Source organism: Vulpes lagopus, chromosome 4 (genome assembly GCF_018345385.1).
Source record: "Vulpes lagopus strain Blue_001 chromosome 4, ASM1834538v1, whole genome shotgun sequence".
Classification (NCBI taxonomy): Eukaryota; Metazoa; Chordata; class Mammalia; order Carnivora; family Canidae; genus Vulpes; species Vulpes lagopus.
The window spans coordinates 122145581-122172823 of NC_054827.1; the positions used below are offsets into that span (position 1 = coordinate 122145581).

The 27243-nt window shown below is 49.1% G+C and overlaps 1 protein-coding gene across 5 annotated transcripts in view; it reads left to right on the top strand.

The window, feature by feature from the left end:
* The window catches only part of ZFYVE28 (zinc finger FYVE-type containing 28), a 115824-nt gene that overhangs the window by 79254 nt on the left and 9327 nt on the right, over nucleotides 1-27243 (top strand). For 2 of the 5 annotated variants that reach the window (XR_005987490.1, XM_041753643.1), the window contains exons 7-8: nucleotides 615-716; nucleotides 6396-7646. The exons of 1 other annotated variant lie outside the window; for it this stretch is intronic. Coding sequence is in view for 3 of the 4 variants with exons in the window: in XM_041753643.1 (XP_041609577.1) it covers nucleotides 615-716; nucleotides 6396-7646 (1353 nt within the window). In the remaining variant the exon portion in view is untranslated. Of the gene's footprint in view, nucleotides 1-614; nucleotides 717-6395; nucleotides 7647-27243 lie in introns of those variants that run through there. 2 more of the 5 variants (XM_041753645.1, XM_041753646.1) reach the window with 1 other exon arrangement.

Sequence of the window (27243 nt, forward strand, 5' to 3'; positions counted from 1 at the left end):
GCTTCAGAGTGTGGATGGGGATGAGCAAGGTCAGGGTCCAGGAGTCGCAGGGGAGGCTGGGAGGGCAACCTGGAGGCCACGCTTGTGAGAAGTCCCACCTGTTTGTGCCAAGGGCCCCTTAGATGCCCATCCAGCCCTCCTGGGATCCCACCAGGCCCAGCCTTGGAGGCTCAGCACCTGTGAGCTCTGGCCCAGGGCTGTGGGTGGGTGGCAGGGCTGCCCACTATCACTCCCAACTTCTGTGTCACGTTTGCAGTTGACGCTGTAGCTCTAATTCTCAGAAGCCTCTGCATTTGTATTAAATTTAAACACACATCCAGAGTTCCTGTTTTCAAGGAGGTAGCTTTAGTAACAAATCTTGATGCTGATTTATCTGATTGCAGCAGTGATGTGAACAGTATATTTTTATGGTTATTTTATGATCCCTCAAATGAACAGCTAATGAGCTTCCGAAGATGATAAAGTCTGAGTAATTTTCAATGCTTTTCCCCCCTAAACTTTTTAAGATTCAATCATAAGAGGTGAAGTCTGTGTTGTCTGAGTCCCTGGTTGTGGTCTGGGCCTCCCAGTGGCTGTGGTGCCTCATGCCATCCTGGCTTTTTTCTTAAATGCAGTGGCCTCGTGGTCTATGCAGACGGACCTCTCAACTTGGACCGCAAGGCAGAAGACATGTCTGAGCTATTCCGGCCGTTCCACACGCTGCTGCGGAAGATAAGGTGGGGGAGGGATGGTGGGAGAGAGGGGTGCTGAGTCCCTGTTTGCCCCCCTCCCCACGCTCCTTTCTGTGAAGGCAGCGGGACTCTGCCCAAGTCTTTGTCTTTAGTTACTGGTTCATCATGTCTAGAGCCCCAGTGTACAGCCCCACACCGTTGTCCCCCAGGGAACCAAGCTCTTTGTCCTTGACCTGGGACTCCATGACCTTGGGTGTGAACCATCAGTAACATGACAGAAGCCACCGTGGCTGAGGGCTTGGCACTGGACCCTGCAAGACGGAGAGACTGGGAAATGGATGAGGCGGGTCCCCTGGGGGCCACACAGCCTGCAGGGGAGGGTTGTTCCCCACCTCCTGGGGCCTGTCCACCCTGGCCAGGGATTGGTGCTTGTTCAGAGGTGTCTGTGTGTCCTTCCACCAGCGTGGGGAGGAAGGGCCCAGCTCTCCTGAGCACCAGTACCCTTCCCATGCTGTGGCTTGTCCTGGCTGCCCTGTGGTCCCAGCAACAGGTGCAGGAGGCATTGATATCCTTGGCACCCTCACGTGCTGTCATGTGGGCTTGGTGGTGCCTGGTGTGGGTGACCTCATAGCCTTCAGCTGCATCAGACCTAAAGCCAGCCCCCTCCTTCTGGGCCCTCCCCACATACCCTCATTTCACACTGGAGTAGAACCCTCCCTGGGGTGGCCCCTCTGAGCTGACAGCGCCCAGCTGTGGCCTCCTGGAGGGATGGCATGGCAGGGTTGTGGGCCCCTGGGTCTCTGGAAGCTCCCCTTCGTGCCTTCAGTGGAGCTGACAACCCGTGGACTCCTGCATGGACTTCCTGGGTCCGGCAGGACTGCCCAGCCTGGGGCAGCCTGGGGCCAACTTTCCCTTACTGGTGCCAGCTCTTGCAGACAGCTGGCAACTGCCCTGCTCCAAGCTACCTTGGCCCCACAAGGAGCCCAAAGTGCTATGAATCCAGACAGTGGAGAGTGGCCCAGCAGGGTGGTCCTCAGGGAGTCACTGGCCCTGGGGGTGGGTGAGGCACAAACTGGGTCCTGTGATGGGTACTCAGTCCAGACCCTGGCTCATCCGAGAGATGGCTGCTGCTACTTCCCTCGCACCCAAGCTGGGTGTGAGCGTTCTGGGAAGACCATGACTCTGAACCCAGAGGCCATCGCTGCCACCTCCCTGTCCATCTGATGATGATTGAGGAGAGATGGTGAACAGGAAGGGAAGAGCAGGGTGCTGGGTGCAGATGGGGTGCCCTGTGGGGGAAGGGCCAATGGAGGGGGCAGCACCAGGTGCTGGGATGCGGGCAGGGGGGCCAGTCCAGAGCATCAGAGACATATGTGACATGCTCAGAATTCGAATGTACATGATTGGAATCAGAAGGAAGGAAGGGGGTGCCTGGCTGGCTCAGTCAGGAGCATACAACTCTTGATCTTGGGGTTGTGAGTTTGAGCCCCACCCTGGGTGTAGAGATCACTTAAAAAAATAAAATCTTAAAAAAAAAAAAGGAATAGAGAAAGTGAGCAGTAACAATATTCAAAGAAAAAAAAATGGCCAAGAATTTTCCAAAACTGAAGAGAAATCTTTTCCCCTAGGAGGCTCAAGAAAGATACAGGAAGATAAATACAGAGCACACTTAGGTATACCATAGTAAAATTGCTGAGAACAAAGACAAAAATTTCAAACATACCCAGAGAAAGAGGACATATTTCTGGGAAAAGAACTAAGATTGAGAGCTGTCTCTTAACAAACAACGGGAGCCCAGAGGCAATGAAGTGATGCATATTTCACATGTTGGAAGAAAACACCAAGCAGAGACATCTGTCCACGATGAAGGCAAAATAGTGAGTTACTGAAAAGCAGAGAGCTACAGGGATTGAACAGTGGCCTGCCCACGGAGAAGAGCTAATTGGAGTTCTGCAGGCAAAGGAAAGCTCTCAGATACAAATGTGGAAGTGCTTTATGGGGGTGGATGTGAATAAGTGCGCTCTCTATGGCACAATCATCGTCATGTCTTGTGGAGGTCAGGTTGTACACAGCATTGTTAACACTTGAAAATAACATCAACATTTCATTACATTAACTTTTTAAAAGAGAAAAACTGAATCATTTTGAAATTATGGACTAAGAATTTGAAAAATTCAATACCTATTTTATGACACAAACATGTCTTAGCAAGTGAGAAATAAGTGAGGATTTCCTCAGTCTGATGAGAGAGAGAGAGAGAGAGGCTCACATACACATGAAGTTGAATTCTTCTCTAACACTGTAGCCACAAAAATTAACTCAAAGTGGATCCAGAACATAAACGTAAGACCCGACAAAATAAAGCTCTTGGAAGACTATAATGGACAAGTTTTCTATCACATTGCATTTTGGGAATGATTTCTTGGGCAGAACACCAAAGATACAAGCGACAAAAGAAAAAATAGACAAATTGGATTTGAACATTTTTAAATTTTGGACATCATGAGACACTCTCAACAGAGTAAAGAGGCAGCCCACACATTGGGGAAAGTATTCTCACATATTGTATCTGATAAGGGATCGATACCCAGAATCTAGAGAGAACTCCTAAAACTCACCGAGAAAAACCAAACATCCTGATTCAAAAGGGCAAAGGATTTGAAAAGACATTTCTCCAAAGAAGGTTTATGAATGGTCAACAAGCACATGAAAAGATGCTCAGCATCATTAACAGCTAGAGACACACAGATCAAAACCACAGTGAAATTCTACCTCCCACCCAGTAGAGTTGCTGCCCTCAAAATAGACAGACAACAAATAATGTGTGTTGGCAAGAATGTAGAGAAATTAGAATCCTGCGCGCTGTTGGTGGGGGTGCAAAATTGTATGGAAATCCCTCAAAAAATGAAAACTAGAATTGTCATATGATCCAGCAATTCCACGTCTGGGTGTATTCCCAAAAGAACTTAAAGTAGTGTCCCAAAGAGATGTTTATATAGCCGTGTTCTGAGAAGCATTATTCACACTAGCTAAGACATGGAAGCAACCCAGGTGTCCACTGATGGATGAGTGGATAAGCAAAATGTGGTCCATCCCACAGTGGAATGTTATTCAGCCTTAAAAAGGAAGGAACTCTTGAAACCACGTGGATGAACCTTGAGGACATACTTGGTGAAATAAGCGAGCCACAACAAGACAAACCATGTATGATTCCAATTATATGAGAGGCTAGACTAGTCAAAATCACGGAGACAGAGTAGGTGGTGGGTGTCAGAGATGAGAGGAGGAGAGACTGCAGTCAGTGATTTACGGGGACAGAGTTTCCATTTGACAAGATGAATGCGTCCTAGGGATGGATGGTGTGATAATCGCACTACGATGTATTCAATGATACTGAATTGTCACTTAAAAATGGTTACCATGGTAAATTTCACGTCATAGATATTTTATCACAATAAGAAATTTACATAGCGCCTACAATAATGTCAGTAAATATCAGCTGCTTAAGTATAAATCTCAAGTTGTCTAAGGCCTCCATTCAAAGTCATGAAATGCCACTGACATAAAATGTTAAAGACGTAAACAGAGCTATTCCATATTCAAGGAGTGGAAAACTTTGTGTTGTGAAGATGTCAGCTATTCTCAAATCAATCTATGAATTCAGTGCAGTCTCAATCAGAATCTCAAGAAGTTTTTGTTTCTTCTTTTTTGGTATAAATTGACAAACTAATTCTTAAATTCATGTAGAAATGCAAGGGACCAGGGCACCTGCGTGGCTCAGTTGGTCTGCTTTTGACTCAGGTCCTGATCTCGGGTACCTGGGGTTGGGCTCCCTGATCTGCGGGAAACCTGCTTCTCCCTCTCCCTCTGCCCTTCACCTCACTCATGCTCTCTCCCTCTCTCTCTCAAATAAATAAATAAAATATTAAAAGAAAAGAAAGAAATACAAGAGCAGTGGGGAATGGTTGTTGTTTTCCAGCAAATGGGCTGAGTTAGCGAATATCCATGTGAGGAGAAATGTGTCTGAATCTGTACAATAATCATACACAAGAATCAACTCCAGAGAGATTGCCGATACACACGCAGGAAGTAAAAACAATCAAGAAAACAGCAGGAACATCTTTGCGACCCTGGAGTGGGCAGATTGCCTAAACAGGACAGAAGAGCACTACACACGGAGGAAAATGTGATTTATTAAACTTCATTGAAATTAAAACTTCACTTCTTCAGAAGGTGCCATCAAGAGAGTGAAGTAGAAAGCCCCAGAGTTGGAGAATATACCCAACAAAGAACGCAAATCCAAAACATAAAGAAATGTCAATTAGTAAGAACAAGGGAGATAACCCAACAAAAAATGGGCAGAACTGAAAAGGTTCTCAGACAGGGCACATCCGAGGGCTGCCCCACAGAAATGCACAAGTATGTTCCCCAGGTGCACCCTCTCCGTGCGCACCCTGCAAAAAGGAGCAGGTGCATTCCCCAGGGAGATGCTCCAAGAATGTGGATGGGGACAGCCAGAGCCCAACAGGTGAGGAACAGATTCCTAACCATGAGACCAGACCATCGACAACACCGAACCTCACCTAGTAGGGTTGCCAGATCCAGTAAGACAGAACCAGCAGAACTGTCTATTGAATTTGAATTTCAGATAAACAGTGAACACTTTGTGCAAGAATGTCCCACATGCTACCCATTTGGGACATTCTTATCTTAGAAAATATTCATATGCTTAAGAAGTATTTGTTGTTTATCTGAAACTCAAATTTAACTGGGCATCCTGCTTTTCCTCTGGTGGCTCTATACAAACATGATATTGCCAAACAAAGCCTGCCTCTAGACAGTGTAGATAGCACATTTCCATTTATCCAGGAATGAAAACAGGCAAGGTCTTGTTCCACCTCAGTCTTTAGAAGACAGGGTGGCGATGATGGCAGGGGGTGACTGGAAGGGCATGTGAGGGCCTGAGAGCCTGGTTCACGGTCCACCGTTCCATCTGGGTGCTGTCCATATGGGCGTGCTCAGTTTATGAAGAGTCACAAACTGCATTTCTTGGAAATATATTTTTCTGTCTGTTTCCATGACTGCACAAGAATCTCTAACCTGGACTCAGACCTGCACTGGCAGATTGAAAGGCTCATAGACTTGCTCTGGACTCATCCCAGGTGTCAACAGGTTAACTTCCTTCAGATTCTGATTTGGCACCCCTTCTACCAGGAAGCCTCCCCAGACTAAGCCAGGTGGGCTGCTGTGCCCTGCTGCTGGTACACATTTTCCTTCGTTGTAGTTGTAATGCAGTTGTCACTGACAGAAATAGTGTTTATTACCAGCCTCTTCCAACCTAGCCCTCAAAGGCACCTCGTGCCTGCACTGTGCCTGCACATCTCCCTGCCCCGCACAGAGAGGGCAGGGCACTCAAGAACGTGCTGAGTGAGAGCCTATATGTGAACCAACATTTTGTTTTCACTAAAAGTTTTTCTTAACGTGATGATCCCTAAGCACCAAGGTCTTCTTGTTTTCCTCAGGAGTTTGCAGAGTCTCACTTTTAAAAAAGAAACCATCCCAGGCAGGCAGTCGTCCATCTCCAAGTGTCATTGCAAGGGTCAGACACCTTGTTGCTTCTGTGCTGGTGCAGATATTAAGGACACTGTGTCCGTCCATTCTTGGCCAGGGGACTGGTGTGGCCTTTGGAACGCTCACCTATGGTTTTTGTCTTGACCCTTGTAGGGACTTGCTGCAGACCCTGACCGAGGATGAGCTTCACACACTGGAAAGGAACCTCTGCATTTCCCAGGACGTGGAGTTCCCTATCCGGGCAGATGCCCAGGTGCCCCCCACCCTGGCACCCGCCTTTCCCTCACCCCTTCCCACTGAGGAGCTGCTCTCAGCCAAGGCCAAAAACCCAGATGCAGAGCTGGCCTGCTCCATGCAGTATGATGACCAGGAGCTGGAGCAGCTCAATCGCATGGTGCACAGAGCCGGGGATGAGATGTCGTCCCTCTTGTCCCCGCCCAGCACCTGCCAGTCCCCTGCACACAGGCCAGGGGTGGAGGGCAGCCCCCATAGAGAGGCATCCCCAGGCAGCGCTCGGCTACGGCCCAGCAGCGATGAGGAGGAAGGAAGGGTGTTCTTCATGGATGACGTGGAGGGAGCTGCAGAGGTCCTGGGCAGCCCATCTGGGTGGACAGGCAGTACCAGTGCTGACCCCCAGGAGAGAGGGCAGGACAGGGGGCGTGGAGAGGCGGACGTCAGCCAGCCCTCTGAGCCTGAGGAGGGGGACCTGAGCAATAACAATGACATCTCGAATGATAAGATGTGGGCGCTGGGCCCCAACTCCTGCAGCTGCCTGGACTCTCAGCCACACCTGGATGGCTGGGAGGCAGGCGTGGACGCCGCAGAGACAGCCGAAATGATCGCCCACCGGACAGGGGGCATGAAGCTCTCGGCCACCGTCATCTTCAATCCCAAGTCAGCCCCCACCGTGGCCTCTACCATCACTGCCTCGGACACCCCTGGAGACAGCGTCACCCCGCTGGAGCCCGCGGCCGAGGGGACAGACAGTGGCTCCCACAAACTCAGCACTGCGGCCACCAGCTGCCTCCTTAACTCATGTGTGTGCTGCGGGGGCGGCAGGGAGGATGCTGCCGCCCAGAGCCTGCAGGACAAATGTGGCCCCAGAAGCGTCATCAGCGCCTCTTATGTCAGCTCCACCAAGGCCAGTGCCAAGGGCCTGGCCAAGGGACAGGAGGAGGCGCGGCCTGTGCTGGAGGTGCTACCCTCCGAGGACACCTCTACCTCCGACAAGTGCCTGACACACACCTCGAGTCCACAGGTGAACACAGCAGACAAGTCACCTGCAGCAGGCAGTGGCGCAAATCCGGCTGGACAGCAGGACAGTGCGGAGCCCCCAAAGGCCAGGGTGGAGAGTCAGCAGGGGGAGGCAGCCGAGGAGGAGCCTCAGTGCCTGTCGGGCTCTAGGTAAGCACCACTCTGGCCCGGATTCCTCTCTGTCCATCCAGGCTCGTTCCCTAGATGTTGGCGTGTCCCTCAGCCTCCCAGATATGTGAAGGGAAGTGGCCCGTGTGGGACACGGACGCTGAAGGGGTTTAAGCAGCATATATCAGGCTCAGCCCAGAGAAGAGTCCCCCAGCACACCCTGACCACTCTGTTTCTGACACTACGGGCCCTGTGCAGGTGATGTGAACCCAGCGCCAAGCCCTCAGCCCACCCCCTTTCACCACCGTGGCCCATCCTGGCCCCAGGTGCTCCATGTCTGTCTAGGGCATGGGGTGGGGGCTGGGAATGGGCAGTGGTCACCTCTGAGCATGCTCTCCACCTTGCTCACTGTTGTGGTCCTGGCCCAGCCCCTACCTGACGAGCGTGGCTGCTCAGCTCACAAGGAGTTGCTGTTAGCTGTGCAGATGCTTAGCAGTGGGCGTGGAGCCCCCAGGGCCATGGCGGGATCCTGAGGCCACCTTAGGACCGCCCTGGGTATATTCTCCGGCAGTACCCCCAAGGCCCTGTTCTCAATCCTCCCCTCCCCTCCCTAGGGGTGCTTTTGTGCTCCCCTCTGCAGCCAGGGGGCCAGGAAGGGCCAGGTGGGGGTCTGCAGGACTTGGCACCCGCACATCTCTTCTGATTTGGGGCCTCTCTCCCTTCCCTTGCTCCCTATGCCCTGGACCTATCCTGAGCGACGCAGGGTCAGTGAGCATTGCCCCCACACCCGCCCTGTTTCTGCTGTGGCCTCGGCATTGGGAAAGGGAATGTGGGCTCACATAGGACTGTTGTCTGGTTACCACCCCTGGTCTTCTCACCAAGGCCCTGCCTGCTGGAGCTCTCACCTGGCTTTGGCAGTATGGCAGAGGTGGAAGGACAGGGAGGAGGGTTCAGGCTGGAGGCTGGACAAAGCTCCCATGCCCACAGCCCTCGGATGGTGTGTGACAGGAGCTGGCCAGACTCCACGGGTGCCAGGGCCTCTGTTCCATGTGCCAGATGGAGCTCCTTGTGGGGTCTGCAGTCCCTCCCCACCCCCTCCCTGAGCCCCAGGCGACCACTAGTTTGCTGTCTCCATGGGTTTGCCTCTTCTGGACACTGGCTCAGACACACAGGATCACATCATATGTGAGCTTTTGTGCCTGTATCCTTTCACTGAGCATGATGCTTTCAAGGCTTGTCAGTGTTGGAGCAAACCTCAGTGCTTCTTTCCTTTTTATGGCTGAGTCATATTCCGTGGGACAGACAGACCACAGTTTGTTTATGCATTCACCTGTCAGTGGGAGTGTGTTGTTTTGCTGCTGTGCAGAAGTGTACATGCTTTTGTGTGGTCTGGGGTTTTATTTACTCTGGGTGTATGTGCAGGAGTAGACTTGGTGGATTGTACGCTGACTCTGCAACTGTTTGAGGAGCCATGGCCTGTTTCCGGAGTGGCTACAGTGGTGCCCCTACCAGTCACACGTGAGGCTCCACTGTCCCCACGTCCTTGCCAGTGCTCATTAGTGCCCAAGAGTCTGTTAAATGGGTCTTTTGTCCTTGGGGTGTGCATGCAGTCATGGACTGCTTTTGACTCACTCGAGACCTTCCTCTCTTTGAGGCCATGCCCTTGGTACAGCAGGGCATTTTACTCCGTTTAGTGTGAGGTGTATAGAGATTGCCATTTATACTTATTTTTTTCTTTTTTTTTATTAATAAATTAATTTTTATTGGTGTTCAGTTTACCAACATACAGAAAAACACCCAGTGCTCATCCCGTCAAGTGTCCCCCTCAGTGCCCGTCACCCATTCCCCCCCACCCCCCGCCCTCCTCCCCTTCCACCACCCCTAGTTCGTTTCCCAGAGTTAGGAGTCTTTATGTTCTGTCTCCCTTCCTGATATTTCCCACACATTTCTTCTCCCTTCCCTTATATTCCCTTTCACTATTATTTATATTCCCCACATGAATGAGAACATACACTGTTTGTCCTTCTCCGATTGACTTACTTCACTCAGCATAATACCCTCCAGTTCCATCCATGTTGAAGCAAATGGTGGGTATTTGTCGTTTCTAGTGGCTGAGTAATATTCCATTGTATACATAAACCACATCTTTATCCATTCATCTTTCGATGGACACCAAGGCTCCTTCCACAGTTTGGCTATTGTGGCCATTGCTGATAGAAACATCGGGGTGCAGGTGTCCCGGCGTTTCATTGCATCTGAGTCTTTGGGGTAAATCCCCAACAGTGCAACTGCTGGGTCGTAGGGCAGGTCTATTTTTAACTCTTTGAGGAACCTCCACACATTTTTCCAGAGTGGCTGCACCAGTTCACAGTCCCACCAACAGTGTAAGAGGGTTCCCTTTTCTCCGCATCCTCTCCAACATTTGTTGTTTCCTGCCTTGTTAATTTTCCCCATTCTCACTGGTGTGAGGTGGTATCTCATTGTGGTTTTGATTTGTATTTCCCTGATGGCAAGTGATGCAGAGCATTTTCTCATGTGCATGTTGGCCATGTCCATGTCTTCCTCTGTGAGATTTCTCTTCATGTCTTTTGCCCATTTCATGATTGGATTGTTTGTTTCTTTGGTGTTGAGTTTAATAAGTTCTTTATAGATTTTGGAAACTAGCCCTTTATCTGATATGTCATTTGCAAATATCTTCTCCCATTCTGTAGGTTGTCTTTTAGTTTTGTTGACTGTATCCTTTGCTGTGCAAAAGCTTCTTATCTTGATGAAGTCCCAATAGTTCATTTTTGCTTTTGTTTCTTTTGCCTTTGTGGATGTATCTTGCAAGAAATTACTGTGGCCAAGTTCAAAAAGGGTGTTGCCTGTGTTCTCCTCTAGGATTTTGATGGAATCTTGTCTCACATTTAGATCTAGGTATCTTATGCTTTTGGGTGCAATTGTAAATGGGATTGACTCCTTAATTTCTCTTTCTTTAGTCTCATTGTTAGTGTATAGAAATGCCATTGATTTCTGGGCATTGATTTTGTATCCTGCCACGCTACCAAATTGCTGTATGAGTTCTAGCAATCTTGGGGTGGAGGCTTTTGGGTTTTCTATGTAGAGTATCATGTCATCGGCGAAGAGGGAGAGTTTGACTTCTTCTTTGCCAGTTTGAATGCCTTTAATGTCTTTTTGTTGTCTGATTGCTGAGGCGAGGACTTCCAGTACTATGTTGAATAGCAGTGGTGAGAGTGGACATCCCTGTCTTGTTCCTGATCTTAGGGGAAAGGCTCCCAATGCTTCCCCATTGAGAGTGATATTTGCTGTGGGCTTTTCGTAGATGGCTTTTAAGATGTTGAGGAAAGTTCCCTCTATCCCAACACTCTGAAGTGTTTTGATCAGGAATGGATGCTGTATTTTGTCAAATGCTTTCTCTGCATCTAATGAGAGGATCATATGGTTCTTGGTTTTTCTCTTGCTGATATGATGAATCACATTGATTGTTTTACGAGTGTTGAACCAGCCTTGTGTCCTGGGGATAAATCCTACTTGGTCATGGTGAATAATTTTCTTAATGTGTTGTTGGATCCTATTGGCTAGTATCTTGTTGAGAATTTTTGCATCCATGTTCATCAGGGATATTGGTCTGTAATTCTCCTTTTTGGTGGGGTCTTTGTCTGGTTTCGGAATTAAGGTGATGCTGACCTCATAGAACGAATTTGGAAGTACTCCATCTCTTTCTATCTTTCCAAACAGCTTTAGTAGAATAGGTATGATTTCTTCTTTAACAATAGCTGTTCATAATATGTTTTTAAGATCGTTTGTATTTCCTTGGTGTTGGTAGTGATCTCTCCTTTCTCATTCATGATTTTATTAATTTGAGTCTTCTCTCTCTTCTTTTTGATAAGGTTGGCTAATGGTTTATCTATCTTATTAATTCTTTCAAGAACCAACTCCTGGTTCTGTTGATCTGTTCCACAGTTCTTTTGGTCTCGATTTCATTTAGTTCTGCTCGAATTTTAATTAACTGTCTTCTTCTGCTGGGGGTGGGGTCCATTTGCTGCTTTTTCTCTAGCTCCTTTATGTGTAAGGTGAGCTTTTGTATTTGAGTTCTTTCCAGTTTTTGAATGGATGCTTGTATTGCGATGTATTTCCCCCTCAGGTCTGCTGTTACCCTAATATTCCTCCCCATAAAAGTCAGGGACTTTTTTTCTCTTGCTGCTTTAAGGATCTTCTCTTTATCTTTGGAATTTGCAAGCTTCACAGTTAAATGTCGAGGTGTTGAACGGTTTTTATTGATTTTAGGGGGGGATCTCTCTATTTCCTGGATCTGAATGTCTGTTTCCCTTCCCAGATTAGGAAAGTTTTCAGCTAGGATTTGTTCAAATACATATTCTGGCCCTCTGTCCCTTTCGGCGCCCTCGGGAACCCCAATTAAACGTAGGTTTTTCTTCCTCAGGCTGTCGTTAATTTCCCTTAATCTGTCTTCATGGTCTCTTAATTGTCTGTCTCTTTTTTCCTCAGTTTCCCTCTTTGCCATCAACTTGTCTTCTATGTCACTCACTCGTTCTTCCACCTCTTTAAGCCTCGTCGTTAGGACTTCTAGCTTGGATTGCATCTCATTTAATTGATTTTTAATTTCTGCCTGATGAGATCTAAATTCTGCAGTCATGAAGTCTCTTGAGTCCTTTATGGTTTTTTCTAGAGCCACCAGTAGCTGTATAATAGTGCTTCTAAATTGGCTTTCTGACATTGAATTGTAATCCAGATTTTGTAATTCTGTGGGAGAGAGGACTGTTTCTGAATCTTTTTTTTTGAGGTGAGGTTTTCCTTCTAGTCATTTTGCTCAGTGCAGAGTGGCCAAAAACAAGTTGTATTGGGAAAAGGAGGAAAAGAGAGGGAAGGAAAGAAAAGAGAAAAAGAAAAAAGAGAAAGAAGAAAAAAGGGGGAAAAGAGAAGAAAAAGAGAAAGAAAAAGAAAGAAAGGTGAAAAAAAAAGGGGGGGAATTCAATCAGAAATCAAAAGAAGCAATCAGTAATCAAAAAGAAAGAAAGAGGGAAAAAAACCACAAAACAAAACAAACAAAAAACAAAAAACACGTGGGAGTATCTTCTGATTCTGTATACTTTGAAAAGAAATCAACAGAAGCAATCAGAAATACTCTGAAAAGAAATCAAAAGAAGCAATCAGAAATACTTTGAAAAGAAATCAAAAGAAGCAATCAGAAATCAAAAAGAAAGAAAGAAAAAAAACACAAAACAAAACAAAGAAAAAACAAAAAACACCTGGGAGTATCTTCTGATATCTTTGAATCAGAAATCAAAAAGAAAGAAAGAAAAAAAACCCACAAAACAAAACAAAAAAACAAAAACAAAAAAAACACGGGGGAGTATCTTCTGATTCTGTATACATTGAGTCCCTTGACTTCCCCTGGAACTGGTCCTTCTAGCTGGTCTTCTGGGGGAGGGGCCTGCTGTGATTTTCAGGTGTTAGCACTTGGGGGAGCTGCTCTGCCCCCTGCCTGGTGCAGGGCTCAGTGGGGGTTGTTTACCCCGTGAGGCCCCAGGACGAACAGCCCCAGTGGTGGGGGCAGCTCTGGAAACCTGGATTCAGCCCCTGCAGTAGCTCCGGGGCTCTCCGTCTGCAGGGCCTGGAGGCTCCGGGGCGGGGCCGCTGATCTGCTCAGCTCGGGGCAGGAGCGTCCTTGCTGTCCTGGGCCCTCCCGGCCTCTGCCTGTCCCGGGGGGAGGCCGGATTCTGGGCTGTGTCCCGGCGCCCTGTGCTCCGGGGCCTGCGCTGTTGGATTCACGCTCCCGCCCCGCAGCCCCCTTCGCGGAGCCGCTGCCCGAGCCCCTCCGAGCTGCTCCCGGGGCCGCGCAGCCCCCTCCGCGGAGCTGCCACCGGAGCCCCTCCCAGCTGCTCCGGGTCCCTCCGTGGGCGCTGCAGCCCTTAGGGAGCTCGGCGCACTCTCCCGGGGCGCAGGTGTCTGTTAGTGTCCCAGGGAGCCCGAGGGCGCCCCCGCTCTCCTGGGGATCCTGCTCTAACTCCCTGCGAGCCCGTTTCCGCCCGGGAAGGTTGGTGCAGCTCCTGCTCCTCCGGGACGGGGCTCTCCTGTCCTGGGGACAGTCGCCCCGGCCTCAGCCCGGCTCCTCGCGGGGCCCCTCCCCCTTGGAGGCCTTTTGTTTCTTTATTTCTTTTTCCCCCGTCTTCCTACCTTGATAGAAGCGCGAACTCTTCTCACTGTAGCATTCCAGCTGGTCTCTCTTTATTTTTTATTTTTATTTTTATTTTTTTTTATTTATTTTTTTTGCTGGTCTCTCTTTAAATCTCAGGCCGAATTCGTAGATTTTCAGGATGATTTGAAGGTTATCTAGGTAATTTGGTGGGGACAGGTGATTTGGGGACCCTACTCTTCCGCCATCTTGCCCCTCCTCCTCCATTTATACTTATTTTAATTTTATAATTATTTCAAATATTTGCATGGTTCCCAGTCAAATCTATAAAGTAAGGTATATCCAAGGGCGCCCCGGGGGCTCAGATGGTTGAGGATTTGCCTTTGGCTCAGATGCCTCCAGGACCCCAGGATAGAGTCCCACATCAGGCTCCCGGCTCAGCGGAGAGTCTGCTTCTCCCTCTGTCTCTCCTCCTGCTCATGCTCTCTCTCTCTCTGTCAAATAAATAAATAAAATCTTTTTAAAAAATAAAGTAGGATATGTCCAGAGAGGTTTATCTCTTCACCTTGGTCTTCCTAAAGGTCACAATTTTTAAAATTTTTACAGTTTACCTTTCAGTCTTAAAAACCTAAGCAAAGCAGTGCACATGCACACATCCCTCTCCCCCCCCCCCCCCATTCTCTGGCTAGGGGCCTCATCCTGCAAACACTTTCATCTGCCCTGCTCCGCCAGCCTCTAGCCTGAAGGCCTGTCTGTCGTGGTTTCCAGAGATGTGCTCATGTTCCTGTCCAGCCATGTGAGTCCTGTGTGGCTGAGCCGGCGTGCCCTCGGTCAGGTCTTGCTGCTGGCATAGGGGTTGTGCCAGACTCTGCTGTACAGACAGTGCAGATGTCTCATCCTATTTCTGATAAGTCCATTTTTGAGATGCAAGCCCATCTTCTTCAGCCACATCCAGAGGAATGAACAATTTTCGCAACCTGCTGGGTGGCTTTCTTCCTCAGGTCCTCTGATCCACTGCATGGAGTGGATTAGTAAGTGAATTATTTTTCTGCAGGGATGACAGGAAATCACCAGAAGTTCCTTGCCAGGATACGTGGATTTTTCAGTGTTTGACCCGCCGCCCTTTCTGGTCCAGCTGGTGGACACCTACCCTGTCTCTTGCTTTCCTGACGTTTCCCATGTAGACACTGCTTATTTGTGTCATGAAGACAGCTTTCCAGGCCCTATCCAACTTAATGCTGAAGCTGGGCTGAGCAAAGGAGAAGCCCTACCATGGCCTTGAGACAGTCCCATCTTCCAGGGAAGCATTTCCAGAAGGTGCAGAGGGCCTGAGGAGGGAGGACTGTGGCAGGTGGCCAGGTGGCCAGGTGATCAGAGCAGCCATGCTGGGCCAGGACCCTGGACAGCGCTGCCCCCCATGCCTCCCCCACCCCCACCCCACCCCCACTGTGCCAGGAGCAGTGGGAATCAGGTCAGCCAGGTGTCAGCAGATGGTGCATGGGGTCCCCCAGCCATGAATACATCAGCAGCACCATTTGCTTACGTCATAAACTGACCTCATAGAGTGTGATCTAACAACAACGTGGAGGTGACAGAGCAAGGGTACCGTTAAAATGGACAGACACAAAAGACCAGCCTCACACAGATGGGAAGTTTGCTAAAATTCCAACAACTCTAACAGGAGATTCTTAGAAGTCTGGGGTGTTGCTGTTGTCATGACGTCCCGAGGCTTCACAATGAAGACCGTGGTTCTCATGCTCAGGGGCAAGTGATTATCCCTTCCACCAGCAGATGGAGAGGCTAGTGTTTGCCTCAGCTCAGACTGCCTGGAGAAGGTGGCTGGTTGGCAACCTCCTGCCTCTCCACCACCCCACAGGTACCTCTGCAGCCCCGGTGATGGGCAGGCAGCAGTGGTGGCGCTGTGCTCAGGAGTTCTCTGTCCCACAATCTTGCCGGGAGGTCATTCAAGTGCAGCCTCAAGCTCTGTGATCCACACAGAGTTGGTCTAGGCAGGCAGCCTGCGGAGCTGTGACAGAGGATCTGCTTGTCCCGAGGACACGGGGAGCATATTTTCCTGATCAAGCAGAAGACAGGTGGAGGGACCAGACACTGGGGTCTCTGCTCAGCTGACCAGATGGTCTGGGCTGGAGAAGCCCCCTCTTGGGCTTTCCCACAGGCTCTCCGTTTATCCCACTGCATGATGGGCCAATTCCATCAGTGCTGTGGCCAGAGTGGTGCCAGGACATGGCCCCCAGCAGAGTCCTGGGCAGAATGTTCTAGAATCACATGTTCTTCAGCTCTTTTCTTTGTACTGGGTTTTCTCCTGTCATTTCAGGAAAAGTTAGGAGCTTTTTAAAGGGAAAGTTAGCATTTCTTAGAAGCTTGTTGTCCCCTCTCTAGACTTATCCCACTGTTCTAGAACCTTCCATGCTCTTGAAGCCTGAATGAACCACTTGTCTACAGTATGGAAGCTCGGCATGCCTTAAATCTGTTTTCGTCCTTTCTGCTGACATTTGACTAGTGTTTCCATCCTGCTGCCTTCTTTTAAAAATATTGTGGGCTCTTTTTTTTTTCTTATTATAAACATGGTCCCCCCTCATTGCAGAAATTTGGAAAACATAAGAAGAAAAACGGAAGGAAATAGAAGTCCTCCTAAATTCTATGAGCAGGTTTTTTTTTCACTAAACACTATCTTTTGGTCATTTCTCTGTAAAGCTCTTGAAAAACACTATTTCCATGGAATTCTACTATATCCTAAGGACATAAGGACGTATCTAGTTTATTCTACATTTTCCCATTTCGATTATTTTTTTCTGTGTTAAGTTAGCCTTGTGGCCACAGTCCCTTATGGTTCTGTGTCTGCCTCTGGAATTATTTCTTTAGAACCGATCCTTGGTAGGGTCACCCAGAGCAAAGATGTGAAAAGTCTTTGGAGCTCTTTCTGAGCCTCACAGCGGTGTCTGGTCGGATCGCAGAAGTGCCCCTGGTGTATCACATATGGTGTCGGTGTGTCTCCATGCGCCCTGAGCCTTGGGAGTTGCTGTTGTTCGCTTTCCTCTGATGGCTGGTACCTGTGTCCTTTTCTCTGTGTCATGGCACCTTATCCAGGTGTGAAGTGACCATTCCTGTCTCTTGCCTGTTTTCCGGCTGGATTTTCATGACTTTTTTTTACTGCCTTGAAAGTATTCCTTCTGCCTGGTACATCTGCTTTGGGCAGATTTACTTCTGATTTCATGTGTTGATGCCTTTTGATTTACAGAAGCCTTTCATTTTGTTTTGTGTAATTACGTTTATAAAAATTCTAGAGAAAATGTGTGGTTCTCACTTTTCTTTTTTTCTCTGGTTGATTGTGCACCTGCCATCCCTGCCCACCCCAAGATTGGGGAATACTCTGCCTTTCTGCTCATGTCCTGTGGCTTTCTTTTTTTCTTTTTTCTTTTTCTTTCTTTCTTTCTTTCTTTCTTTCTTTCTTTCTTTCTTTTCTTTCTTTTCTTTTCTTTTCTTCTTTCTTTCTTTCTTTCTTTTTCTTTCTTTCTTTCTTTTCTTTCCTTTTCTTTTCTTTTCTTTTCTTTTCTTTTCTTTTCTTTTCTTTTCTTTTCTTTTCTTTTCTTTTCTTTTCTTTTCTTTTCTTTTCTTTTCTTTTCTTTTCTTTCTTTCCTGTTAAGTCTGATCCAGTTTCAGAGGTCCAGGTTGTTTTGTGTCAGAGAGAGTGACCATCAGGGGCTGATGGCCACCCTGACACATAGGTGGTCTTACTTGAGTCTCTGACTCAGGGGCACCTCGGTGCCTGTCTGGCCCTGGAGGCCTACTTTGCCTTATTCAGTTCTTTAGCTGCACTTGACAATCTGGCTGGTGGTCTCCTGCCTCTCCCTCATGCAATTGATGGACCTCCCAGGTTGTCGTTTGGGGTAGAATGATAAGAATCTGGAAGGGCTGTCCTTGGTACAGGCTTCTGAGCTTCTGCTCTAAGCAGGTGATACGTGCTCCTTCCTTGCAGATGGGGATTGCTGGCATAGCTCACCTGTTGTCCATCCTCACCTGTTTGGGTCGTGGTCTTGGAGGACATGTCCACCACATGTCCACCACATGCAAATGCAGAGGGAGAGTGGGTCCAGAGGAGGGAGGGCACCTGTGGGGTAGATGCGTGACCTCAGCCTCCCAAGCCTCTGTTTTGTTGGCTGCAACATGGCTAAAAACAGTCCCCGGCTCAGGTGGCATCTGGAGGAGGAGCCAAGAGGCTACAGAACATTGTTCCTTCTGGTTACTCCACATCTTCCTTGTTGTTACTTGTCCTCATTCCTTGCTGTTACTCACCCATTATTACTCAGTGCCATGGTCCATCATTGTTCCTTGCCATCTTGCTATTACTAGCCTTGACTTTACCTCCCTATCGCATCACTGGTTTTATGGTTCCTGGGCCTAATTTCCACTCCACACTGGTGGTGTGATCTGTCCCAAGCTGACAGACTCTGTAGAGCTCCAGCCTCCAGTGTCACCTCCTCACTGAACTTGGTTCTTGGCCGTCTGGATCCTTCTCCAGCAGATGCCTGGCTTTCCTCTGTGCCGTGGCCCCGTTGGGGTTCCCCTGAGCAACTCTGCCCATTACTGGGGTTGGGACCCAGGCTGAGGGGACCAGGGTCCTGGGGATGCCCTTGGTCCAGCCCCCGGGGGCAGCCATGGCTGCAGAGAGGAGCCACATCCTGTTTCCCCAGAGCCCAGCTCAGCAACCCCTGAACACTTCTCCCCATATGGAGGGGACTGTTTGAGATCCCTGGGGACCTCATGTTCATGGCCAGCCCAGGGGAGGGCAGCACATGGCTACACCAAGCTTCTTCCAGAAGCGTGTGGTGAGTGATGAGGCCTCTGTCATGTGGAAACCTTCCCCAGAGGCATGGGGCTGGCTCTTTGATGTGCTATGTGCACATATCACCCAGTCAGCTTTCCCTCTAGCAGATGGGGTCAGGCTACCCCCTCTCTGCCTGGGATCAGCCCCTGCCCGGGGTGAGGCCTTGTCTGTGTCCAAAGGCTACTGGTATTTCTGGCCTCCAAAACTTGGAGGGGCACATGGTTTGTGTGATCACAGTGTATGATCAATAGCCTCAGCTCCTCGTGAGGCCACTCTGGAGGGATGGGAGTGCCCCAGAGAATGAGTCCTGAGCTGACACTCCCAAAAGTAAGGGGATATAAGTCAAGGCATGGGAGTAGAAAGGACTGTGAGCCACCTGGGCCAACTGGCCACTCAGTGACACAAGGCGTGGAGGAGCCGTTTCCTGGCCTGGCCCTGCCTGCCCCATTGCTCTACCCTCCTGGGGGCTTGGCAGAAGACCAGCTGCGGGATAGGGTGACACTGTGGGGCTGGGCCTACCCCAACTGCCCTCTGGCAGCTGCGGGACCCTGGGCAGCAGCATGTCTGCCCCATTGGGACACGCCCATCACTGCTGCTTCTGCCAGAGCCGTTCTGGGGTGGGACGCTGGGTGCAGGCCATCCATCCTGTGGCATGTGTCTTTACTACGGTGCAAAGAGCACCGAGGCCTCCCTCCTCGTCACGTCCCTGGGAGGAAAAACAAGAATGATTGAGTGGGTTAAAAATAGAGAAGGACTTAGAATTAATTAGACTCTTGAAAACCAGATTAGGCATAATGACTGTCAGCAAGTCAACTGTTAAGTGATGGGGCCGCATGGCAGACACGGGGCAGGTTGGGAGCCAAGCACTGTGTGAGGTCAGAGGGCAGGTCAGGGCTGGGCTCTCACCTAAGCCCCTACCCGACACCCACCATGCAACCTGCAGCTAGCACAGTGACTAAGGCCTACGCCACTAGAACCCCACAGGGGTTGCAACAACCCTATAAGGCCAGGTAGAGTGCCTGCATACAGTAGGCACTAGGTGAGGGGTGCTGACCTTCTCATTGACGGGCCTCACACTCTCAGAATCTTTTTTCCAAACTCAGCCAGGTGTGGAGCTGGCTTGGCTGAGGGGTAGCAGTGACCGCATGGTGACTCAGCACCCAGGACAGCTCCATCCTGGCCTCTGCTCCCAGTGACCCCACCCAGTATGTCCTTAAAAGGCCCCCCTCATTCCAGACAGCCACTCCCTCCAGCCTGGCTGCCTCCCTGCACTCTAGACATCTCACATCTTCCTCCCACCTGCTGTTCCCTCTGCTTGCATTATTGTCAGCTACCCCACTGGCTTCTGCTCCCCTCTTTCCCCCATCCGCCCCACCCTGTCCACCAGCCAGTGCCAGGAAGAAGGTAAAATCGTTTCATAAGATAGAGAGTGATAGATGGGCTCTGGGGCAGCTCCTGCAGTCAGAGCAATCAGGGGAGGCCTCCCCAGGGTGGTGACCTACCTGAAACCTGAATGAGAGAGGGGGAAATAGGAGGAGGAGGAGATGTGCCCCAGGCAGTAGGTCCAGCAAAGGCCAGGGTGTCAGGCTTTTCAATTTGAGCTGTTCTGATGGCATAAAGTGGTATCTACTGCTGTTTCAATCTGTATGTACTAGAGAACCAATGATGTTGAGCATCCATTGCATGTGCTGATTTGCCATGAGCCTGTCTTTTTTGATGAAACAGTAGAGTATTCAAATCTTTCACTGTTTCTTTCATTTGGGTTGTTTCCTTATTGTTTTGAGAATTCTTCATTCATTTAGGGTTCCCTTTTCAGATATAATTTGCAAATATTTTCCCCCAGTCTGTGGACTGTCCTCGTTCTGAGTATCTTTTGAAGAGCAAAAGACCTTAATTTTGGTGAAGTCCACCATTTGTCAACTTTTTTTCTTTCATAGATTGCAATTTTGGTATCCTATCTAAGAATTATTTTTATAACTCACAGTCACAAAGGTTTTTTCTTCTGTTCTAGAAGTTGTATACATTTAGTTTTTGCATTAGGTCTCTAATCAATTTGGGGCTAACTTTGTATATGGTGTGAGGTGAATTGTTTCAGCACCATTTGTTGACAAAGATCATCCCTTCACCACTGAATTGCTTTTGCATCTTTGTCAAGTCACTCAGCCATATATATGTGGGTTTATTTCTGGACTCACTAGTCTGTTTCATTCATCTGTCTGTATTGACACCAATATCACATTGTCTTGATTAAGGTAGCTTTGTTTTTTTGTTTTTTTGTTTTGTTTTTTGATTAAGGTAGCTTTGTAATGAGCCTGGTTTTAACCAGGTATGATAAATCTATAACTTTCTTCTTTTAAAGTTGTTTTGGTTATTCTGGATCCTCTATATTTCATATGAATTTTAGAACCAGTTGTCAATTTATACAAAAAAACAAAAACAAAGCCTACTAGAACTTTGACTGGAATTTTGTTGAATCTATAGATCAACTTGGGCAGAATTAATGATACTAAGTTTTCCTCAATGATACTAAGTTTTCCAGTTCATGAACATAGTTTATCTCTCCATTTATTCAGTTTTTTAATTCTCTCTGCAAAGTTTCATAGTTTTTGTAGAAGAAAAATTGTAGAAGTCTTGCACATCTTTGTTGGGTCAGATTTATCTCTTTTATTTTTGAATGCTATTGTAAATGATATTTGTTTTGTAATTTCAATTTCCAATTGATCATTGCTAATAGAGGAAGATGTAATTAAGTTTTATATTAGTCTTGTCTCCTGCAACTTCACTGAACTCACTTTATTAGTGATAGTAGTTCTTAGGAAGATTCATCAGCTTTCCTATAGATGGTCATGTCACCTGTGAAAAAAGCCAATATTATGTCTCTTTTCAGTTGGATGTTGTTTACATCTTTTTCTAGATTTGTACCCTGGCAAGGACCTCTAGTACAATGTTGAATAGAAAAGTTGACACAGGATATTTTTGCTTTGTTCCTAATTTCAGAGGGGAAGCATTTAGTATCTCCTGTTGGTGGTATGATTTTCATAGGCACCCTTTATGGTTCAGGGAGTTCTCCTTTATTTTATTTTATTTTATTTTATTTTATTTTATTTTATTTTATTTTATTTTATTTTATTTTATTTTATTTTTAAGATTTTATTTATTTATTCATGAGAGACACAGAGAGAGAGGCAGAGACATAGGCAGAGGGAGAAGCAGGCTCTCTGTGGGGAGCCTGATGTGGGACTTGATCCCAGGACTCTGGGATAACAAGCTGAGCCAAAGGCAGAAGTTCAACTGCTAAGCCACCGGATGCCCTGGAAGTTCTCCTTTATTTCCAGTTTGCTGAGAGTTTTTTAAATCAAGAATAGATGAGTTTCCTGAAATGCTTTTTCTGCATCTTTTGGAATGATAGGATTGTTTTTACTTTTTATTTTGTTAATGTGACAAATGACATTGGTTGATAGTCAGATGTTAAGTTAATCTTACATTCCTGGGATGAACCTCACTTGGCCACTAGGTATTATCCTTTTTATTATTATCTTGGATTTGCCACTAGGTATTATCCTTTTTATTATTATCTTGGATTTGCCACTAGGTATTATCCTTTTTATTATTATCTTGGATTTGCTAAAATTTCATTGAGAATTTTGCATCTGACTGTGAGGAATGTCAGGCAGCAACTTTCTTTTCTCACAATGTCCTTTTCAGGATTGGATATGAGAACAAAGCTGTGATCCCAGGCTGCGTTGGGGAGCATTCCCACTTCTTCAGTTTTCCAGAAGAGTTTGTGTAGAGTGGGTACTATTTTTGCCTTAAATATTTGTTAGAATTCACCAGTGAAGCCATCTGGGCCTAGAGTTTTCATGGGAAGGTTCTTAACTATAGTTTCAATTTCTTTACTAGATGTAGGTTTGTTCAACTTACTCAGTGAGTGGAAGAATTTATTCACATTGTCCTCTGACCCCGCTCCACCCTCTTGACTTTCCCTCAGGCAGGTAATACCAAATAGCTGGGTGATGGTCCCAGGACCCCCTGCTCTCCTGGTCTCTTTGGCCCCAGGCCATCTGCCCCATCCCTGCCCCATGTCTGGCTCTGTGCTCCCCTACCTATGTCAGCTTTCTAGATGATCTCTGCAATTTCCTGCCTCTGGTCCCTGTTTGCTCCTTGGGTCACTGTCCTGTCCCTCTCTGCTATGACATCCCTCCTGTCCCTGCTAGACCATGTCACTGTGTGCCTTTGATGAAACTCATGGGGAACTTTGCCCAGTGGCCTCATTGAGTCCTGTGGCAGCATTTCTTTGCCATCCCTGCTTCATAGATTTGAAACAGCAGCTCAGAGCCCCTCCTTTGTGGCAGTCCCTCTCGCATTTGTCTGATTCCAGTTTGGGGGCCAACTGCAGAACCCATGGGCTCACCTCCAGAGCCCAGCCTCCAGTGTCACGTCTTTGGTCCATCCTTCCAGCCCCCACACCACATCAGATCCCTTAGGCTGGAGGATGACATAGGTCCATGGCGGGGGGAGGCGTGGCTGTGGCTCCAGTGAAAATGAGGGGCTGCCAAGCATTGGAAGGCAGCTGGCCTCAGTGGGACACCCCAGGATTTGGAGGGCAGCACTGGGGTTCATGTCCAGTCTCTCATATCCTGGGTTCTGTCCTCCAGACTCCTGCCCCTGCAGTGGACCTCTTGTGGCTGCTGCCCCTCAGCATGATGCAGCCACAAAGATGTGCTGGCGGCAGTCCAGCCCCACTTCTCTGGTACGGACACAGCTGCCCACCCCTGTCCCCCAGCCTGGGCAGGATCCATGTGCTCATCCCAACCTGTATGTGTGGTGTGTGGATGTTCATGGCTTTAGGGGGCTGCCCTGCAGGGGCAGCTCCAGGGGAGGAGGACCAACAGAGTCCAGGCCTGCTGTACTGGGCCTCAGGTACAACCATCCCATCCTCCCTCCCTGTGGTCCTTGGGCCTGTCCCTCCTTACTCTGCCCAGCATCCTGCTCCTTCCATATCTGGGGCTTCCATGGTGCAGGGGTACAAGGCAGGAATCTGAGCAGGAGTGCAGTGGAGGATGCAGGGGACGGCCTCACTGCTGCCTTGTGGCCACAGCAGTGCCCTGAAAGGGTTGTCTCCTCCACCCCCGCCCCACCCCTGGGACCAGGAGAATCCCTGCCTGAACAGTCACTTTCTCAAGCACAGCATTCCCTCCCATCTCCACGGAGGCGGAAAACAGGGTTCTTTTTTTTTTTTTTTTTTTTAAGATTTTATTTATTTATTCATGAGAGACACAGAGAGAGAGGCAGAGACACAGGCAGAGGAAGAAGCAGGCTCCCCACAGGGAGCCCGGTGTGGGCCTCAATCCCGGGACTCCAGGATCACACCTTGGGCCGAAGGCAGATGCTTAACTGCTGAGCCACCCAGGCGTCCCCAGAAAACAGGATTCAGTTGCTGAGTGTGGCACAGAAGGGAGAGCAGGACACTATCTGCAGTCAAGTTCACCCACTGCTTTGTTCACCAGCCTTGGAGCCTTCTGCTCTGAGAGCTTTTAAAAGCAGCAAAAACTTGGGCACCTGGGTGGTTCAGTTAACATCTGCCTTCAGCTCAGGTCGTGATCCCGGAGTCCTGGGATTGAATCCTGTGTTGGGCTCCCTGCTCAGCAAGGAGTCTGCTTCTTCCTCTCCCTCTGCCTCTCCCCCTGCTCGTGCTCTCTCTGTCGCTCTTTGTCTCTCTCTCTCTCTCTCTCTCTCAAATAAATAAAATCTTAAAAAATAAAAGCATCAAAAGCTCAGGAAAAGCGTGCAAGGTACAAGAGTAGAGGGTAACCCATGTCCCCTATGCTTATGTGACAACCACATATATTTATAAAATACACATAGACACATAATTTTTTGCTTATGTTTCCTGGCTTTTCTAGAGTATATGCCTATTGCACCTGTATTAATAGGGAATAATATAAAATTGGACTCCCATAACCCAGCCATGGGACCTTCTCCAGGGCTGGGCTGTGCTGCATTCCCAGAAGAGCCAGACCACAGCCGCTACCCCTCCCCATGGAGGGAGGAGGTGGTCGGGACCCAGGTAGCAGCCAGGTGAGGGCAGCATGCCCACAGGAGGGGAGAGGCCCATTCGGAGGAGCTACAAGTGGCAGCGGGTGCTTTGGGGCTCTCCAGACTCTGCAGCACCCCCCCCCTACACCCTATAGCCCCGGCTTTGGAAGATGCCTCCTGGGGGCTGTCAGAGACAGAGCTGTAGTCTCATAAGTGGAAAAAGCTAGACACTGTGCCATGGCCTGGGGACACACAGGACCTGTCAGGGCAGCTGTGGGATAAATGGAGGTTCGCTATGGCAGCGTGAGAGGCATAATTATGCTTAGTGTGACAGCCTCTTCTGCAGCAGGCTTCGTTGGGAGGAACCGCTGTGTCCTCAGTGGCAGGACAGCCCCACCTCTCACTGCCACACACACACGTGTGCACTGATGTCCTCCACGTGGGATCTGCCTTTTCTTACTGGGCCCATTGGTGTCCACTCTGCCTGAGGAACACTTTCTGAGCCCAGCAGGTGAGAGAAGGACTTGGGGTTGGAAGGCCGGTTCTGGGTCTGAATGGGCTTCCCGGGGCAGCAGAAGCAAACTACCCCATGCCAGGGCTTCAAACAATGGAAACCACATGGTTCTGGAGGTGAAATCCAAAATCAGGAGCCATGCTCTCTCTGGAGGCCCCAGGGGAGCAGCCTTCCCTCCAGTCCTGGCTCCAGGTGTTTCCTGCGCTCCCTCCAGCTCCCTTCCGGCCACACGCAGCCTCCTCTCCATATGTCTCCTCTGCTCCTCTTACAAGGACCCTTGTCATCATCGTGGTCAGATGTGGAGCCTCCCTGGACAGTCCAGTCACAGGTTCTGGGGGTTTGATGTGGACGCATGTCTTGGGGAGCTCTCCCACTCCTCCCAGGGGAGCCATTGCATCAAAGCCATCTTCATGGGAGAGGCAATGAAGGCAGCATTCCGAAGCTGTGAGCTGTGAGGAGGCTCTGCTAGAGGCTGAAGCCCATCTAGCATCACAGCCATGGAGAAAGCCTTTATTCCCACAGATAGTCCACTTCTAGGTCTCCCCCCGACTAATGAATTCATACTAATTGTTTAACAGACACAGATTGGGAGGTTTGTGAAGGGTGGGGCTGCCTTTGATTTTGGACATACAGCAATGAACCAAAGAAGTTGCTGCTGGGCCAGCCTTGTATTCTCCCAGAGTAAGACACAGAGCCGGCACACACATGCTATGTCAGGGAGCTGAGTGTCCTGAGGAACACTGTGCAGGTAGGGGTAGGAAGAGAGCTGGGGTGGGGGGTGGGGGGTGGGCATGGTTCCTGCTTGTGGTCAAGGAAAGGCCTCCAATAGAGCATACCAGATAGAGGCATCTGGGGGTACCCAGAAAAAAATTCTGGGCCCATTGACACCTGTGTAAAGGCCCTGTGTCATAGTATGTTTGGCTTCTTTGGGACAGCAAGGAGGAAGTCTGAGAAGCATGTGGGAGGGGAGGTGGACAGAAGGGTCCAGACTCTGCAAGGCCCTAGAAGCTTCAGGAAGGCTTTTTGCTTTTACATGGACTAACTGGAAAGTAGAGGTGGACATGTTCTGACTTCTGTTTGGAAAGATTCTTTGTCCTGCGCCTTTGGTAATCTTGGTAGGACCTGCAGCTCCCAAGGTGGCCCCTGGTGTGTCCAGGGAAGTTTGTACCTGCCAAGTCCTTGGTGCTGGGCTCCTCTGAGGCCTAGGGTGAGTCCTGCCTCCATGCATCTGCCAGGGGCTGCCCAGTGGGCATGCCGAGCTAGGCAGGGCTCCGCAGTAGCCCTTGGGCCTGGCCTCTGAACACAGTCCCCAAGCTGTCAGCCTGCTGCCTGTGGGCAGAGGGGAAAGGGCAAGCCCTAGCAGATGCTGGTGCATGGGAAGGCAGGGTGTTTCCCTGTAGAGGGGTGTGCCCCTCTGCCTTTAGCCTGCAGTATGTCCAGCATGGGTCTGTGCCTGCCACTGGCCCATGAACAATCAGCACTCTTCCAAAGGGGTGGCCATCGGGAGTGTGCAAATAGTGACCATCCATGTGGCCCCTGGGACCGAGCAGACACAGACAAGGTGTAGGCTCACATCCCAGGTGAGGTCCCAGCTTCTGCCTCCTGAGGTCTGTTCTTTGGCTCCCCTCAGCCTTTAAAGTAGTCTCTCCACCTAGGATTAGTGTCCTCATGGGTCCCCACCATCCCCGTACCCCCACTCTGCCCAAGTCTCAGGGGGCCACCAGCTTCAGGATCCACGGTCTCCGTGGCATTGGCCTGCCAGGCTGGGGCTACAGGGCTGAACCCCCAGGGTGCCCCCAGAGCCGCCTCTACCTGTGCTTGGACACAGACTCCCACCACAACAGGGTTGTGGTGCCATCTGCTGCCAGCAGGCACGTCCTTTCTCCTCAAGATAATGTTTATTCTGATGACAGAAGTAACACGTGCTCATAGAAGACACTTTGGAAAAGACTAATTTATCTGTAGTCCTACTATTTTTTTTAAAGATTTATTTTTATTTATTTATGATAGACATAGAGAGAGAGAGAGGCAGAGACACAGGCAGAGGGAGAAGCAGGCTCCACGCTGGGAGCCCGATGTGGGACTCGCT